General features: G+C 46.7%; 1 protein-coding gene and 1 long non-coding RNA gene across 2 annotated transcripts; one reads left to right on the forward strand and one right to left on the reverse strand.

The window, feature by feature from the left end:
• zbtb7a (zinc finger and BTB domain containing 7a) lies at positions 1-6390 on the forward strand. Its single transcript, XM_035523086.1, has 4 exons — positions 1-237; positions 983-1519; positions 1952-2850; positions 5949-6390. Exons 1-4 carry the CDS (start codon positions 1-3, stop codon positions 6388-6390), a joined length of 2115 nt encoding a protein of 704 aa, XP_035378979.1.
• Positions 6391-9254: 2864 nt separating this feature from the next.
• On the reverse strand, positions 9255-19142 carry LOC113588950. Its single transcript, XR_003411897.2, has 3 exons — positions 18448-19142; positions 17153-17276; positions 9255-13194 (listed from the first exon to the last, which is right to left on the reverse strand). It is a non-coding gene; the product is annotated as an uncharacterized LOC113588950 (long non-coding RNA).
• Positions 19143-19303: the final 161 nt, after the last annotated feature.

A 19303-nucleotide genomic window follows, 5' to 3' on the forward strand; every position in this document is an offset into this window, starting at 1 on the left:
ATGAACTGTGACTCCCACCGCACGCCACTGAGTGCACATGCCGCCCTGCTCTGTCTCACTTTCACCGTGCTGAGTCTGAACTGTGACATGCTCTCCTCTCCCCTCACCTCTCCTCTCCCCTCACCTCTTTCCACACCTCTCCTGCCCTCTGTCACCCAACTGCAGCACAAACACTCGATCACAGTCCGACACAGTCTATACGAGTGGTGGGACTACTTAAAGTATCTTAAGGATACCGTGCTGTATAGAGCCTCCGAGTTTAAGGCGCGCAGATGCGACTAATTTGGAACGTTCTCCAGGAAGACACTCTCTTCAGTTATAATAACACAGGATAGCTAGGCACATCAGAATAGTAGGTCCAAGTATATCAGGCTTGCAGAGGTGCGTCAAATGGAACTCATGTAGCATATCTGGAGGCTTTTATGGGGTTATTGATAACACTGAGATGATAGTCAACGTTTTCAAACCTGGTGCTGCCACTGGGTTCAGGGGGAGATGCAGCTCACTGAAGCGGCTTATGCTGGAGCCGGCATGTTGTATGTTATTCCCCCGCTGTGTGTCATTAACATTCATAATCTTTTTAACTTTCACTTCACACTGCTGTTTGGAACTGTCCTGCGGTCCTGATCAGCGGTCTTCTGCCTCGCTGCCTTTGATAAAGGCAACCGTTAGGCCTCGTTCTGTTAGCTTTTCGTCTCCTGCGTCGAATTTGCATTCGCCGCTTGACGATAATGGCAGAAATGTTGCTTCACCCCACAAGGAAGTGAGATCCCGAACTAAGAGACGCTGTACAGAGAAGAGGAAGAACGACTCGCACAGATACTCCCTTCTCGGTATCTTCTCACACTGGAGTTTTCATCGATTAACCAACGGTGAAATCTTCTGTTTCCAGCAGTTCGTGTGGACCCAACAGAGCCCATATGATGCTACAGTGGAAGCCCTAACCCCGGACTGAAGCTGCGTCGTGCGTTTCTCTTCGCAGACAGTCGGACGGACAGGCGGCAGGACGGAGGCGCAGACGGCGGCTGCGATTGGCGGCTCGGCGGCAGGCTGGTGGAAGATGTCGTCGGGCGCCGGTGGGCGGGGCGGGCGGGCTGGGCGCGCGGCAGGGTCAACGGGCGAGGTGGTGGAGGGACCCGTGGGCATCCCCTTCCCCGAGCACAGCGCCGACCTACTGGAGGGCCTGAACCGCCAGCGGTTGAGCGGCCTGCTGTGTGACGTGCTCTTGGTGACGCAGGAGCGAGAGTTCCCTGCCCACCGCTCCGTGCTGGCCTCCTGCAGCAGCTACTTCCACAAGCTGTTCACCTCGGGCCTGGCGGCCGACCGCCAGAGCGTGTACGCGCTGGACTTCGTGCGGGCCGAGGCGCTGGCCGCGCTGCTGGACTTCGCCTACACGGCCACGCTGACGGTCAGCCGCAGCAGCGTGGGCGATATCCTCAGCGCTGCGCGCCTGCTCGAGATTTCACCCGTCCAGGACGTCTGTACGGAGCTGCTGGACACCAAAGTGCTCTCCCCGCCGGTGGGTAACCCTGCTCCCACGCTGTCATGGTTAACCTTCTGAACACCAGGCTATTATTTACTTATTGTCTTCAGGCATATTATTCAGTAAGTCCTGTGTTTTATTCAGGAACTGTACTGAGACTAGTATGACGGGTACAAGATTGAGGAATGAGAGTTTAGACCCGCTGGCTAGTCCTAGGGGTGTAAGAAGCTTACCTTAAAAGGACCAAGGACCATGCGCTCCACTTAGCTTCAGACAGTCTTGCTATGTGTTTTCTGATTTCAGAAAATTATATATATAATTAATCAGTATATATTAACAGGAAAAAGGGTAGAAATGCAAGCAGTGATTGAGCAAGCATTTCTAAAGACTGTGTTTGGTGATATCTTAAGCAGCTTAAGTGAACTGCTGTGTCCAGTGATACGCTGTGGTTGTGTTTGCTGGTTGCAGGTGAGCAGTGAGCAAGGTGAGGATGAGCTGGAGGATGACGAGGCGCACAGGAGGAGCGGAGGGGAGCGCGCCCGCCGGCTGCGTGCCCGCGAGTACTTGGAGTTCTTCCAGCGGGGGGCGCACTGGAGCAGCAGCTGCAGTACGCCAGAGCTCAGGGACCCGCCCGCACACCTGCACTTTAGCCAGCGCAACGGCGCCGATAGCAACGGCAGGGCCCCCGGCCCGGCCACCTACTTCTCCCCGCTGGCCCACGTCCTGACCCAGCCACTGCCGCCTGAGCCCGACGACGACGACGATGACCCCGACGACGAGAAGGTGCGGCGGGACAGGCCGCCGGGTGCCGCTGCCGCCGAGGAGGCGCTGGCATGGGCGCGTGGCAACGGCGCCGAAGTCCTCTCGCGCTTTTACGGCCCGGGGGAGAACGGACACTTCTACCTCCACCAGCCGGAGCGGGAGGCGGAGCGGGAGGCGGGGCGGGAGGCGGGGCTGGAGGCGGAGGAACAGCGCGGGCCTGCCAGTGCCCTGCTGCAACAGATGATGGACTCCATAGAGAAGCAGAAGCCGCCCGGGAAGGAAGACGAGGGCCCCGACGCCGAGGAGCCTGACGTGGAGTTTTACTTGAAGTACTTTAACAGTGCCCAGCACGAGGAGGTGGCCAGCGCGGCCGTCACGCAGGGACTGCTGCCCCTTTGGCCTGTGCGAGGCAGTGGCGGTGGGGCACACCAAGGCGCTGGGGGTGTGGCTGGCGGCGGAGAGAGGAAGATGCGCTCCAAGGCCTTCCAGAAGTGCCCCATCTGCTCCAAGGTCATTCAAGGCGCAGGCAAACTTCCGCGCCACATCCGCACACACACGGGAGAAAAGCCCTACGAGTGTGCCATCTGCAAAGTACGCTTCACCAGGTAAGCCAGAAACGCGCTTCTTTTAAGGAGAACGGAGAGTCGTTTCACATTGTTAAGAACTCTTTTCCTCTGGTAAAGTTAGATAATATTCTGCTCCTGCCATCCTTTTGGTTATTTTTGTTTTTATACTCGTCTTTTAACGTGAGGGACTACTCGCACTAAGCGGCGCAAATTTAGACCATACCGCCTTAAGAGGTTTGAATCACAGCTGTGCCATGTGCTGCCCAGGGCTCCGCAAGCACGTAATAGGCTGTGTTGTCATCAAGAGGGAAAGACAGTATTGGCTAACCTCGGAGCCAAGGATTCAGCCTTTTTTCCTTTCAGTGCAATGAACAGGCCGACAAAGCTGCTACACTGGGGAAGGACCACCACTAAACTGGCAGGCAAGGGGGAAAAAAAATGTCAAAAAGGAAGAAAAAAAGTTGAAGCTTGTGTTTGAGGGGGTTGGGGGTGCAGGCTGGCACAACTACCTCGCCAGGCTCGACAGGCATGTTTACAATAGGCAGGCCTGCTGTAAATTTAGCAACTGTGTAGCCTGTCAGCAGTAGCGTTTTTGCTAACTCAAACCTAAAATGCTAAGGAACAGTGAAACGGGGCAGGTACTGTGTGTGCCAGGAGGCTGCATGCAGCTATAAAACAACATTTTATAGTGACAGGCAGCCTGCATGACAAAGTCCCGGAATTTTAACGAGGGGGGATCCAATAAAAATGGGCTGTGATGGCATGGTTTGGCTGCCACTTATCAGAGATGAGGCCGCTGTAAACTGCTCCATACCGATATTAAACGGGATTACGGATTGGTGCCCTATCTATGCCAGTGAGTTATTTGAACTTGTGATCCTGGGTGTTACGTTGATTATTGCCCCCCCCCGGGCGCACACACGGCTACACAAATGGCCCTCTTTGCGATGGCCTTCTGATGAAAACTGAGGTGCTGGGATGCCTTTAAGCGCCTCACTTCTTCCATGAAACCATCCCCTTGATGAATTAATCAGGGGACTTGCATTGGAAATAGACGCCGCACTGAAAATATCCAGGAGACTGTTTTGTGGCGGGTGTCTCTAAATGCAGCAGACAGTGGGAAGGGGCATTGTAATCTTAATCCTGTTTGATCAGGGTTAAGAGTGCGTCTTCCTCACACTGTAATAAATCAATCCTGTCCTTTAAATAATTTAATTCTGTCAGTGCACCACTTTATTACACTGTCCCATAGGGACTGTGTGTGTGTGCCTGTGTGTGTGCCTGTGTGTGTGTGTGCCTGTGTGTGTGTGTGCCTGTATGTGTGTGTGTGTGTGTGTGTGTGTGTGTGCCTGTGTGTGCGTGCCTGTGTGCACCAGTATATAGGTTACAGTGAGTTCTCAGCTTCAGAATCTCACACATATGCAGGGTGTTTGCACATGTGTGAGATGTCAAGGGGGAGAATGCACCCATGAAGGCAGACCTAAACACATGTGCTTCGTCTGTTTGTGTGTGTGTGTGTGTGTGTGTGTATACGTGCATGTGTTTGGTGCATATGTGTGGTTATGCCTGTATGTCTGGGTGTTTATATAGGTAAGTGTGTGTGTGTGTGTGTGTGTGTGTGTGTATTTGTACAGTAAGCCTCCTCAGTTCCGGGCTGGCTAGCCGCAGTAGTTTATTTAGCTGTACTCTGCCCTGGTCACAGGCTATGGGGGAGGGGGAGAGGGGAGTGAAGCGCATGTAGAGGTCCTGCACTCACACACACACACACACACACACGCACGCACTCGCGCGCACACACACACACACACACTCGCACGCACGCACGCACTCGCACACACACACACACACTTGCACGCACTCGCGCGCACGCACGCACTCGCACACACACTTGCACGCACTCGCGCGCGCACACACACACACTCGCACGCACACACTCGCACGCACACTCACACACGCACGCACGCACACTCGCACGCACGCACACACGCACGCACTCGCACACACACACGCACACACACACGTACGCACTCGCACACACACTCGCACGCACGCACACACACGCACACGCACACAAAGACACACTTTGCACACGCGCGCGCGCACACACACACAAACACAAGGCCTTCCTCTTAGTAGCACAAGAGTGCTCCCTTACTGTTCCCTGCTAGACACAGAATGCCCTTTCCCTCACACTTCCATGCTTCTATATTTAAACGGTCTTTAGAAATCTTTTAGCTATATTGACCATTCGAGCACTCCTTCTAGATTTATGGACTTGAATGTTTTTACACATTTCCATGTTTATTTTAGTGGATTTTTTTTTCCCCCCAGCGCAGCTTGTGATGTCTTGACTGTGTATCAAACTAGAGTGTGTGTGAAGGTTAAACGCTGCCGTTCCTGAACAGATCTTGATGAGCCTACGGTTTGATTCTACTTGTTCCTTTGATGTCGCGATGTTCCGGAAGGCGTCCTCGTGCTGGCCATGTAAAACCAGAAAGATTCCACGCATGCATCACCATAGGCTGGCCGTTGCCTGCCCCGGTATGAGTAAATCCGAGTGCTCTACTATGATAAAACATTGCCCCCCTGCCCTACTCCTGTGGGAGCCTTCAGTGTTGAACATTGAGCCGTCCAGTTCTTCATTGCCCGACAGAGAAACGATAGCGATAAAGATTTGAGCTTTATGGCCCACGTCCCCACATGACCTGGTGTCTTCTGGGAGCAAACATATGTTGCAAGATAATCAGGCCTACACCATCCTTTGGAAGAAAGGTGGATTCTTTTTGAGAATAGTTATAGCCCTTTAGGCTGTTTGATTTAAACGTGACATCGTATTTTCTTGCATGGACAGCCCATAGATCATTAATTGTGTGCGCGTGTGTGTGCGCGCGTGTGTGTGATTTGTGCAATGTCTGTCTGATCACTATGATGGTCCCATTCATGTAAAATTGTTTCTGTTTCTATAGTAAAACAGTAACATGCTTATTGTACATCACAGGAGAGATGAGAATAAATCTCTTTTATGAAATGACCCATTAATAGCTTTGTTGTTCCCCGGTAAGGTCAGTCTTTAGTGAATATATGTCACTGTGAGCCCTTTTATGTCAAAATATCTGTTTTCATTGCGTTTTTTGCAGACAGGACAAGCTGAAGGTTCACATGCGTAAGCACACAGGAGAGAAGCCGTACCTGTGCACGCAGTGTGGTGCCGCCTTCGCCCACAACTACGATCTGAAGAACCACATGCGCGTGCACACGGGTCTGCGGCCCTACCAGTGCTCCAGCTGCTTCAAGACCTTCGTACGCTCGGATCACCTGCACCGCCACCTGAAGAAGGACGGCTGTAACGGCATCCCATCCCGCCGTGGCCGCAAGCCCCGCGTGCGCGAGCCTGACCTGCTGGAGCCGCCCCTGGAACTGGCCGGTCCGGGGCCGCGCTTGGTCCGGGGTCGGCGGCGCGGCGACCCTGACGGCGGGGAACCGGCGACGGAAGACGCTCCCGGGAGCCCACCGCACAGCCCCGACGGCCACGGTCGGGGAGACGGAGGCGTGAGGCAGAGGGACTCAGCCACGCCATGAAGCCGGGCAGCGAGGGGGTGAAGAGGAGCAGGGTTGCTGCACAGTGTGAGGGGGAAGACAAATGAAAACAAACAAAAAACAGGAAAAATGAAAGCAAACGAGAGAAAGAAAAAAACAAAAAAAACAACTACATGATCCTCTTTAAAAAAAAACCAAATCAGGGTGTCACAAAAATTTAATCTCTTACTTTCCGTTTCTAATTTTCTTCTTTTTTAAAAAAATGTTTCTTTAACATTCAGCATAGAGACCTAAAGCCTAAAGTTCCTGGCTGGTTGGACGAGTGAAGAGCACTTCAGGTCACTCACCTGTGCTGGGTCCATCTTTCTGGGTCCTCATTTTAGTCTCTTAGTTTCCTTCTTTTTGGGGGTTTTTTGCTTTTTTTTTTTTTTTTTTTTTTTTAATAGACTTCGACGCGACGGCTTAAACGTATGCATACCAGGTGGCGGAGCTACTATGCAGTTGACACTGGTTCCTCGTCTCCAGGTTGCGTTCACGGGGCCTTGTCTTAATACAAAGTGGGGTGTCCAACACCTGGCTCAGTGCTGCTACCAGTGCAACAGGTGGACGAAGTGTGATGGGAGAAACAAGAAGTTAATCTCGTTTTCTAATGCAGTTTAAAAAAACAAAAAAGCATTTACTTATACCATAAAGAAAAACGTTATATTGTCTCCGATCAATATGGCAATATTATGCAATTCTGATGCAACACCTTCTTTCTAAATGTACCAGAAAGAATCAGACAGGGGTTTGATTTTAAGTGTTACTTTCGCTCTCTGTAAAAACAACAACAACAAAAAAAAAAAGCCAACTCTGGTTCTGTCTTTTTCAAAGGTTAAAATTCTGAGCCGAATCCGCTCTGGGGGGCTCGTTCGTTTTAAGCCGTGGGAGCGAGGGGGAGGGGCTGAAGCACTTCTGGCGTCAGGTTGCCACAGCAACCATGCTGAATCTTTACCTCTTGCACGCCTGCTTTTCCTCTTTAGCACCTCCTCCTCCTTTTCTTGTTTGTCTTAAATATTTTTGGGCCGCCGTTGATGTTTTCCTTTGAGTTGACTGTTTTGGGTACTTGACACTTTACATTGTATACGTGTGTGTGTATATATTAGGTGATAATGATATCAGTCCCTTTATAAGAGATATACTACAGATTGATAAGGTTCTATATCTTCCTTAAGGGTTTCTCCCCGAGTGTGGCTTGTAAAGGGGAAAATACTGTCTGAATGTTTGCAAGCATTTAATTTAAGAAACCCATTTTGTCCTGAACTCAGCACTTGATGGAACCCACAAGTTCCCGCCCGAAGTATGAATTCACATGTTTGACGTTGTGTGTTTATGCAGGGGTTTGCCAGCGCAGAGAGAGAGAGAGAGAGAGATATGGGGGACCACTGTTTTCAAAATAGCTGGTACACTAAAGCCGAGAATGGGGAGAGAGAGAGAGAGAGAGAGAGAGACGGACTCCAGCCCGTTTTATGCATTTGCACAGCTTTACTAAAGATATCTGAAAGATAGAAAGAGTGTTCTATTTCAAGAGTGGGAAAGGCAGTTTAAAGTACTTATCCTGACCTGTGCGATACACACCTGTCCAATACGGGAGGCCACATTAGCATACAGTCGGGGCCAGGAGACAGGCCATGCCCACTGGGTGCTCAGGTAGAGGGGGGGCGGAGAGAGATTCCAAACCAATCAGCTCCTCAAAACAAAACAAAAACTCCACCCAAAAAACACTTTCAACTCAACATGGGATGAAGTGTATGTGCACTTAGATCTATTTGTTTCCTCCACCCTTTGCTTGGAGGTCCCCAGTAGGCTGTGGGTGGGGTGAGGTGGGGTGCAGGGTGGGTGAGGTGCCACGCTGTCCCTTGGCCACATCCTAGCTGCGTGACTCACTCCCCGGCGTGTCAGGCTTGTGGGCACGTCCAAACACGCTCCCCTCGGAAAAAAAAAAAAAAAAAAGGTTTGGCACAGTGGCTGCACAGTTATGGCCTCTGGGTTTTTTTTTTTTTGGTTTTCTTTTTTTTTTTTTCTCCCCTCCTTAGCTGTTTGTTTGTTAAAAGGGCCCATTTAGCGAGGGGAGCTGAATGAACGAGGTCCAGGTCTTCCAGAGAGTTTGATGGATTTTGCAGAGTTAGCAGGATTTGCGCCTGAATCCTGAGGGTGGGGGGCATGCGGCCTGCTTTGGAGAATGCACGCAACGCTCTCGCCGTACCGGCCGGCTGCAGCGGCCTGACGTCACACCGTATCCCTCTTTTTGTCTTTTATCGCGGAGTTTGTAGCGCAGACGTCACCGCGTCACACGCCTGCAGCCCCTCCCACAGCGCTCGTGCCCAGCGTTTAAGTCCTTTGCACCTTAATGGGAAAACGGCAGGTTTCGATTGCACTTTGTTACTGAGAAGGGCACTTTTTTTTTTGTCAAGAGAAACGGGTACTTTAAAACAAATGCAGGAATGTGCTAAAATAAAATGAGGCCCAGCCGTATGGTGACGCTTAGGTCATTCTTTTAGTTGGTCTGTATTGTTTTTTTGTTTGTTTGTTTGTTTTTGTTTGTTTGTTTGTTTGTTTGTTTTTAAGACTGGCTGCCAAAATAAGACATGTACAGTCACAGAGTTGCAGGGTTCTTCAGCTAGTTGTGTTTCCCAAATGGTATTTTGGCCTTGATGGGGGAAAAAGGCAAACTTTAAAAATACCCCTAAACGAAAATGATTCCCCATGTATCTCTTTGTACTTGAAGTTTTAATTTGATGTAACAATCTTTTTTTTTTTTTCTTTTTTTTTTTTTTCTTTTAATACCTGTCTTAATTCAGAGCAGTGGTTGCTCGGGTGGGGTAGAACGGGGTGGAGGTGAGGGGTGGCTGCACACGTACGTGTGTGTGTGTGTGTGTGTGTGTGTGTCTGCAGGGGTCTTCCAGCAATTCTTAATAAGCATATCCCATTTACAGAGTTGACCGGTTTGTTGCTCTTATTTCTGTCATTATGTGCAGAGGACAGGATACCCGTTGTGATCTGACTCAGGGGTCGCCCAGTTGACGACCTCTGTAGTCCATGTCATAAAAGGGAAAGGGTTAGGCCGCTATTACAGGGCCGCACCCATATGTCGCAGTGCCCACTGCGCCGTGAGTTCGGATTGCCTGCGCTTCACACATTTTTAGTTCAGCCTTAAATCATTATTGGGAACATATCTTTACGATTACGATTTCTTTCGCTGACGGCCAACTTATAACCAGTCTCTAACACTCTGTTCTTTAAGTCAGCTTGCAGGTGTTACACACACACAGTAGCTCTGAACTGGTAGCACTGACGCACCCAAAACCTCCCCTCTTTACATACGCAGAAGTAGCAGTGGATTTCATTGCGGAGAAAGAAATTACTTGACCTCCTTTTCTGTCTGTCACTGACCTTTTAGTTGATGAAATGCCTGTTTTCTTTTACCTTGCAAATTGTGTTGCTACATTTTCTTTCTAAGTTAATGGTTCTTGTATAAGTTGAAGTGTATGTGAGGGGATCTGAACTTACACGGTGGAGGTGGATTAGGGGTTTAGGTAGCAGGGATGGGGGTAGTGTGTGTGTGTGTGTGTGTCAGGGTGGGGGGTGTAAATGCTGATAGCACTGAATATGGTGCTTTGGCTGAGACAGTACGAGTATTGCACTAAAAGTCACACCTTTGTCCTCAGAGGACCAGGGCTAGAAATCTCGGCAAGACCTTTGAGTTTCTGTGAACACAGCGTAATTTAAGCCATCCTTCCATCACCTTTTCTACTGTATGTTTATTAATCACTTTTAAACCAAAGTAGACAAAGGCCTGGATTACTTGAATTAATTTTACTCGTATATGTATAAGATGAATAAGATTTCTCTTATCCCTAATTATATCTTTGGTTTCAGATGACAGAATCCTCCTGTAATGCGAATATTACTGAACATTGAATAACACAGGTTGTTGTTTTTTTTGTTTGTTTGTTTTTTTTAAGATTCTGTGTGGTTAAAAAAACTCTGTCCCCAACATAGGCTCCTTAACACAGATACAGTGTTGGGGACTAGCCCAGTTCAGCAGGTTCATCAGATCAAAACCTAAATGCCTGATTTCACACACCTGTTCAGTGGACTAATAGGATGCTTCTGCTGGTTCACAGCAACTCAAAGGTCTTGTCTTGGGACTTAAGCTTTGTTTAAAAGGATCCACAAGGAGTCTGGTAGGGGTGTTGAGGCCTGGGCTGAGGGTGGGGTGAGGGGATGGAGAGACCTGGGGGAGAACGTGCCTTAACGCGGGAGCATATCGGGAGGGGTTTTCTTCAAAAGGACGTTTTCGTTTTCATTCCCTGTCCAGTTGCTAATGACGGTCCCCACTGAGTCTCTCACCAGTCTAATTAAAGTCATGATCTGTTGTAGGACGTTTACAGAAGTACTGTACGGGGCCGAATGTGAAACTCCTTTCTTGTAATCAACTGCGACAAATCCGATCGGTTAAGCCCGTGAAGATTTGGATATGAAGCGTGGCTGAGGCTTCATCACAAAGTCCACGACAGTGAATCGCCCCAGCCTCAGTCCCCTACTATGACTCCTTAGGAAGATGCTACACTGAGAAGGTGTCTCACAAACCCTTTTACAAGACGCCAGATATGTCGTTATATCCAAATGTTGTCTTTGTTTTATTTATTGGATGGGATGTCAAAAAGCATTATTTAAAAAAAGAAATCGATGATAATGATCACGGGACTGGAGTCGGTGAGGGCGGCAGCAGAGCGTGCAGATGCTGAGGCGAGACCGCAGCCTAGCAACACCGAAGGCTGCCACACGCCAGAGCAGGCAGAGGGCACGGCTCCGCCTGCAGACCTGCGGAGAGCCTCCTACCTCCTGCCTGCGGCCGGTCGGCCCGGGTTGCACTAAGAGCCTAGTGGGTGGAGCCGGGGGTTTGCCCAGGATGGAGAGCGTCAGGGGCACTTTTACCAGGGTGCGCCTCGGGGCCTGGAAAGCCTGGGAAAGGTATGGCAGCGTGTGCTGTGTCGTTGCATGCAGGAAGGAAGGAATGGCAGCTACCTAAGCCTATGACGGCCCGAGCGGGTCGTGCTTCGCTGGCCGTGGACATGATGCTGGAAGTGAATTTTTGGTGCATTTCTGTGTGTGCGTGTGTGTACGGGGGGAGGGGGGGTTGGAATGTGGTGTAAAACACAAGTCACTATTCTGGGTATTATGGGAAATCATCTATCCTTTTAAGTCAGTTGCTTCTCAGGTTGAACAACACTGCAGTCCATTGGTTTGGTACCAGCCCAGTTTTTTGCCTTTCGTCTAATCAAAGCTTTATTGTACTCTATCTATCCATGTGGAGACAGGACCTATGTGTTATAGGACCGAGCTGCCCGTAGTCCCCTCATTACTTTGCCTACGTTACGTGTGTTCATGTGTGCTGAAGCAAACGCGTGCCCGAAAGGAGTCTGTCACTACAGGCTTACTGAATGGTGGCTCCAGGGCTGCAGAGATATTGTTTTGTTCCTCTGGGCTTATAGCCTGTCTGTGCTGGCCACCTTCCACACACTAAGCCACAGAATGTCGGCGGAAGAGACTGTGTCGCAGAGAGACTTCGGGTCCGAAGCCACCAAGGAATCTGGAATGCATTCCGTAACTTCTAAAATTCCCACTCATGGATTGATGGTAGGAGAAGGGGTTGGGTAGGGATGGAGGGAGAAGGAGATTCAGAGGTCTTAAACTGTGGGGTTCTCCGTCCCGTCCCCTGCCAGAGCTCCGCTAGCTCTAAGGTCAGCAGGTCGGCAGTGAGCTGGGCTTCTCAAAGCCATCATGCTGTTTGCAGCTTGGTGATTGTAATAAATAAAAGCACTTTGCGAATGGCCATCCAGAATATCACGCGCTTTCTCCATCGGTTATTACTGTTAAAGTTGTTGTTGCTGTTTAATTTTGTTTTGTTTTTTTCTCTTCTCTGTGTTGATATGGTTTTGTTTTGTTATCTCATTGTGGATATGATGAGTTATTTAAATGCAAAAACTACATAGAAAGAAAAAAAAACTTGAATATGTAATATTTGGGTTGAAGTCCATTTGAACTGCCGCCCCACTAAAAAAAAAGAAAAAAAAATACGTTAACAACAGTGAGCCGAACAATATATGCTTTCTCCCTTCAACAGTGATGTTTGGGGAGGGAAAAACCTCTAAAAATGTTTAAAGGACTTCTTAGAATTTATATTTACAATGAATAACACTGCAGGATACATTTAGAATGGTATTGGGATGGTCTTCGTCCCGTCAAACCCCTCCAATGTAGCAAAAAGCTGTATACATCTCTAATGCAGTGTCAGTCAGGTTGGGAAAAACGATTCATCTGTCACATGTAGGGGCCACATATGCCTCTCTTTGCTTTTCCCACCGTAATGCTAGTTTGTACAAGCACACTATAGTAGTTTTCAGTCACTTCTGAAATTTCAGCTGTTAGAGGGAATAATATAGATAATATATGCAGGAATATATGCAACATTCTTTATTTTTGTCAGATCTTCATGGAGATTATATAAAGAATATAACACAGTGCAGAGTGCAGAAGAAAAACAGTCATTGAGCAGCAGTCCTCTGGTTTGCAAAGAGCATTTGGGCACATTTGAACGCTTCACTTTGGCAGATCTTGGGGCGGCAGAGCGTTTCCCATTTCTCTCAGAGCGTTTCCCAGTCTCTCGGAGCGTTTCCCAGTGTCTCGGAGCGTTTCCCAGTCTCTCGGAGCGTTTCCCAGTCTCTCAGGCTTGGACAGTGGTAGTCCTGTCCTCTTTCAGCTTAAAGCGAGTCCTGTTCCTTTTCCACTGTCCCTCAGTGTCTGTTATAGGAGGGACAGGCAAGTTTGGGAGAATTTGCACTTTTGGCGATGAAAAGAATTTGTATTGTATATGAGACCACTAAATGTACAATGTCTAAATCATAATTCCATTTTTCCTTTTATGGTTTCCATTTTATTCTATTGGTTTTGTTTTTATTTTTTGTTTGTTTGTTTATTTTTACAAAATATATCCAAAAAATGTCTGGTGTCCTGGTTTAAGAAATAAGATCTTTCTATTAAAAAGCAGAATGTTTACGACTTCTCTCTCTCTTTTACATTACATCCAGATCAGAAGCAGTTAATATTAATATGAGATGGAACCTAATGAAACATGTAGGCTTACTGGGCAGAGTTGAAGAAGCAGTCAGGCTAAATCTACCATAAGCGATTATTTTAACCAGCCACAAATCATGAGAATAAACCTGCTTTTTCTTGAATTCAGCCACCTGTCTGATTGCAGTTCTATCATTGGCCAGAAGATGGCACAAAACTTCAAGCTAAGGGCATTCAGGCATCTCGCGAACGCCTATGCATGGTTGTTTGAATTAAATTGTGAACCCAACTTAGGCCGTGTGTGTTGTGTGAGAAATCGCAAGAAAATTGTAGACGTTTTGTTTTAGTTAATTCCGTGTTACTGGGTAATACGACGTGTACATATAGACCTCGAATGGACAAAGTAACTAAGTTAACAACAACAGCCCAGTGAGTGTCTTGACAGACGTTGATGGTCCCTTGGGTTTGGCATTTCGAATGAAATTGTCTTCTCTTCCCCAGCAAACATAGCACTCCGCCCACCAGCCTCAGACCCGCCAGACAACAGTCATAGTTAATAAGGTTTGGTTTTGCCAGATTTTAGCGCAGTAGGTTATCTAAACACATCGTGGTACAATGATGAAATATTCCAGGTCAGATACTGAAAAGTAAAAGCTATAGCTTGCCATAATGATGTTTAGTGGGGAGTAGGCACTGTGAAACAAGCAACTGAGTGGAAATTAATAATTAAGTAGAACAGACCAAGCTGTGGGGTTTCATTGTTCTCATCAGGGGTGTTTTTTTTTTTTTTCCACAAACAGATTGAGTTGAAAGCAGGGTATCACACGGGTTATACCCGTGAAGAGGTCCATGGAGATTCCAGGAATATAAGGCCCACCCCACACTCTCTGTTTAGGCTGCTGGTGTGTGTGTGTGTGTGTGTGTGTGTGTGTGTGTGTGTGTGTTTGAGAGAGAGAGAGAGAGAGAGAGAGAGAGAGAGAGAATGAGAATGAGAATATAAAAAGATTTCATGCAATGACAAGCTGTAAAGACTCCTGCTGCCTCCTCAACAATGAACACCAGGATTTTTTTTTTTCAAAGAGAAGTGTGTGTGTGTGTGTGTGTGTGTGTGTGTGTGTATATATGTATGTATGTATATATGTATATATATATATATATATATATATATACATATATATATATCCCTACACACACACACACACACACACACACACATATATATATATATATATATATATATATATATATATATATATATATATATATATAAATTAACCACACTGACAGCCTGCAAATTCAAATGAAACATTAAAAAATAAAGAAAAATTCAAATAGAATTTGTCCGAGTGGTCATTTACACTTAACCACCAAACAAATCTGACAACAGAAAGAAACACTTTTCAGTCTATTTGAGCCAGGATGTGTGCTAACTATTCCATATGACAATAATTTGGCAATGCTCAAAACAATTCTTTCTTTCATATGCTGATAGGTACCTTGCCCCTTAACCCCATGACCCCTGTGCCATGAGTGCATCTAACCTCATCCCACCCACACGCTGCTGTTGGGGGGAGACCACAGGCTTGAAACGTGGCCTCCGGGCATCTCTCATTCCCCAGAGAACTCGTTCGAGGTGCCTTTAAACCACTGCGGCAAAAAGCCCCATCAAAACTCTGCAGTCATTAATATGCAAAAATGCAAATGAGTGGGTAATTAAGAGCCAGAGCTCTCTGGAGGCTCTTTGATTGCTAATGAATTCTAATCTGCAAAGAAGAGGGGGAGGGGAGAGAGAAAAATAGATGAAAGAAAAGGGGACAAAAAAGGGAAATATTGGGAAGTGTTTCCAGGATCTGATTATGTTTTCTTCAGTCTGGGATTGGGGAGCTCATGGCATTATTTTGGGTCATGTCCCGGAACAAGGCTTGGATAGGACTGAAGAGTCATCTATAAAAAGTCTGTATGTTAAAGAACAAGCATCAGCCTAGTTATTATTAAGGAATAGTGAAATATTTGCTAAATACCACAAAATTATCCTTCAAACAAGAATGAATTCTTTTCGTGGTGGTGATTAAAAAGTTATTTGTACGAGTTATTTGTACTTTTTTTGAGAAACAACGGTGTACTGTACTGATCCATGTCTTGAGTAAGTGGTTTTACTACTTGTGAATGTGTATTAAGTAAAGGTGTCTGAGTGATTGAAAAGAGAGGTAACAGAGAAAGAGAAGCCAGCAGCAGCTGCGTTGTACAGAGATGTTATTTCATCACTTTTGCAAAGCAATGACCCCCTCCCCCCCCCCGCCCATTTTGTCTCACGTGTGTGTGCACACACGCACATACACGCAAACATGCTGCTGTTATTGTTGTTCAAGTGCTCCCACGGCACCCCCCCCCACCCCCCACCCCCCCTCACTGCTCTCATTCATCTCTCGCTTGTGCCTTTCGCTTCTCCCCGTCCGCCATCGTGTGACTTGGTTAGTTGATGAGGCAGCACAAGTCTTCTCATGCAAATTTATCTCGCCCAGTTGGCACCACACGCACGCACGCTCTCATTTCACCTGGAATAGACACAGATGTATTTATGAAACTGCAAGAGATTTCAGTGCCTGTTAGGAGTTCGGTGTTTATCGTGTTTATCCCAATGGCTCTTCAGTGCCTCAGATGTTTTATTTGGCGCCCCTGACGTGCCGCCGTAAGTTTGTGCATCAGGGAAGGTCTTGGGTTTGGTAAACAGGATGTGTATGTTCCTCTCGCCATACCTGAGGTGCAAGCAATAGAGCAGGGGCTGTCTGAGCTCAATGTGCAACATCGGGACTCCAAAATGGCAGGTGTGTCAGTACTGGGAAGCAACTGTGTGGTGGAGGGTTCAGAAGACCACACGAGTATGTTGGGTGATTTCTCTTTTTTTGCATGCTGAATGTAGTCAATTGTCAGTAAACCCATATAATGAACTCATTAGTATTATTTTGCCATTGGTGTCTTAGCTGTCTCGGGTTTTGGATGCATTTTTGCATGGCAGGATTATGGACAGACAATACTGCACATGGCTATTGCCCTGATCTAACATGAAGCTTAAGCCAAAAAGGCATACAGTATGTCTTGTTGTCACTGATAGTGGGAGAGGAGTAACGGGTGGTGTCCGTTGGAGGTGCTGCTGGAGTGGGGTGGGGTGTTAAGGTGGATGTATCAGCTTCGATGTCCTCTTACTGGCCTCCGATAGAGCAAGCTCAGCAGGGGTCAGTTTACCATGAGTGAGGCGAGCAAACAGATAGATTCCTCCCTCCCTCCCTCTCTCTCTCTCTCTCTCTCTCTCTCTCTCTCGCTCTCTCTCTTTACCTCTACCTTGCTTTCCCTTCCACGTTCTGCACAGACAGACCCTGAACATGGGCAGTGGGCCAAAGCCATCAATCTAGCCCTGGCTCACAGCCACCTTATAGCTTCATTTTATTTTATTTATTTTATTTTTTTCAAAGTCTATAAATATGTAACAACCCTTAAAATGAGCCTAACGGTGATTAACGCCAGCATAGGGACAAGAAAATGGATCAGGCAGTTGCAGTGTTAAGACAAAAGAGCCACATTTGAGAAGAACCAGTCGCTATTTGAAGTAATGAGAAGCGAAGGGGTGGGGGAGGGGGGAGGGGGTGGGCTCATGCTTAGTTTTGTGTCTGATCAGTACTGCACGCACCTCTGATCTCAACCTCCACTCCAGGGCGTCAACCTCACGACCAACATCTGGCTGGTGCAGCAGACGTGAAGATGTTCTTTTGAAGAGCTCTGGTTCCTACTGCCAATGTGAGGAGAACCGAGACCTGTAGAATCAGGAGCAATCACAAATGCACAAAAAAACCCCTAAACAATAGGTTTAGCTGAACGTGGTCTGCTAAGGTTTGACAAATTTAACAAGCATCCACCTACTTCATTATGTATATCTGTAAGAGCTCTATTACTTAGCACTATGAAATCCTAAATTACACTTGATTACAATTACCATTCTATATAAAATGATGTCCAAAAATTCATTCTAAAATTTAAACCTGACATATTTACAGAGAAATATGGTTACTGCATATTGCACAGGTTGGCAACAAATATGAGAATAGAACCTACAATCAAATGAACATAGTCTTATTTTCTAGGCACCAAGTCAATGAAAAATTACTTCCATCTAAAATTCTTTAAATACATTTCCACTGCTGGACATAACATAATCTAAATAAACATTACAACAACCACAACCACAAAAATATGATGAGTGTTTTGAACGTGAATAAATATTTTAGATGTTTGCACAAACGTATGAATGATTAGCACAAACGTATGAAACATATGCTAATTTTACCTCTACATCTGGCGTTAATTACAGACAGAGGGTGGAGAATGGCTGGAAGGAAGTGAGAAGGTTTCAACAGAGTCTGTCGCTCAGATAATGAATCCTACCATGCATTTGAAACCCTCACAATTACCTTAGTCCACTGTAAAATACCTCTTCCCCTCCACAAATTCATTTCTCGCTCATTTACAGTTTCCATTTGATTTCCGCAGCCTACAGCAATCAAATAAATAAATAAACAAACAAACAAATAAATAGAAGCTTTGCGTCAGTTGCTGAATTTTAACCTAGTTCGTTCTGGATCATCATGTTCAGGATTAGCTTTTCTTTTCCCACTCTATCTCTTCTTTTTGTTCCCTCCCTCCCTCCCTCCTTCCGTCCGTCTCATTGCCCTAGTGCTTGCTCTCCATGTCAGGCCCAGCTGTTACTACAAACTACTTGGAGCGTTTACAAGCGCTGTAGTGAACATTGACAACCCAGCCATTCTTACCCAAGCACCACCGTGCTTTGAAGGCTACTATACTACAATTATGATGTCTGTTCTGTTTTAAAAATGATCAGGTTTGACGTTATTTTGCTTATGTAATGAATAGTACGTTCTTTATTTAACGGACACACTAAAGGTATGTGTAAACAAGCTGTATTCTTACCCCTGCAGTTCCATTGCACATGATACAAGACCCTAGGGTTTAATTATTACAATTTACCAAGTCTCTTCACCCAAAGGGCTTTCGTGTTATTTACTAGTTTCACGTCTAACTTAATGCAAAATGAAAAACAAATGAAAGCAAAACCAGTAAGATATAGTGCGTATTTAAACTGAGGAATACGCTTTAAAATGTTTCATTAAAAGCATTAGTGTTGTTTTTCTAATGCATAGGCCTATTAGTTTCTATAGCCCATAGCTTATTTATTTATTTAGACAATCCAACACTAACAGACCCGCTCGGTTATGAAGGCCAGATTTTAGGGCATGGTTTCTTTAGGCTGATCTTGTACGTTACGAGCTTTATTGCCCACTCTCTTGAGCGGGATTCCTTTGAACTGATGGTGGGCACCAACTAAACTGCAGCACCGAAGCGTCCGAGTGTCTCCTGCTTTCTCTTGGCCGTTACGCCGAGTCTGCGCACCCCTCCCCCACTCCGGTCTGTTATGATCCCTGTACTCCGTGATCGCAGGCTTCGCCAGCTCAGCTCTATGAATCAGCCACAGATCACGCCAGTTCTTTGGTCGTGGTCAGACATCGGGTGAAATTAAGACATTCGGAAGAAAACAAAAATAAACACTATTCATATTTTAACTTGGGAGAGGAATAATTGTCCTCGTCTGTTTTGTGAAAAGGCTGCAAAACTGTCCTCGAACAGTTCGCTGATATTGCACTTAATGCAATATTATTTTAGCGATCTCTGTGTCAGCGGGATATATACATAAAATCGAGCCACTGCCTGTTTACATTCTCAAAATGTAGCGAAAGCCTAATGCAAAAATGTAAAGTAAGACTAAACT

The sequence above is a fragment of the Electrophorus electricus genome, chromosome 26 (genome assembly GCF_013358815.1).
Source record: "Electrophorus electricus isolate fEleEle1 chromosome 26, fEleEle1.pri, whole genome shotgun sequence".
In the NCBI taxonomy this organism is placed as follows: domain Eukaryota; kingdom Metazoa; phylum Chordata; class Actinopteri; order Gymnotiformes; family Gymnotidae; genus Electrophorus; species Electrophorus electricus.

Coding starts and splice junctions, on each gene's coding strand:
- zbtb7a (XM_035523086.1), top strand. CDS start 1: ATGAACTGTGACTCCCACCGCACGCCACTGAGTGCACATGCCGCCCTG. Junction 238..982: donor TAAAGTATCTTAAGGATACC/GTGCTGTATAGA, acceptor TTCTCTTCGCAG/ACAGTCGGACGGACAGGCGG. Junction 1,520..1,951: donor CCAAAGTGCTCTCCCCGCCG/GTGGGTAACCCT, acceptor TGCTGGTTGCAG/GTGAGCAGTGAGCAAGGTGA.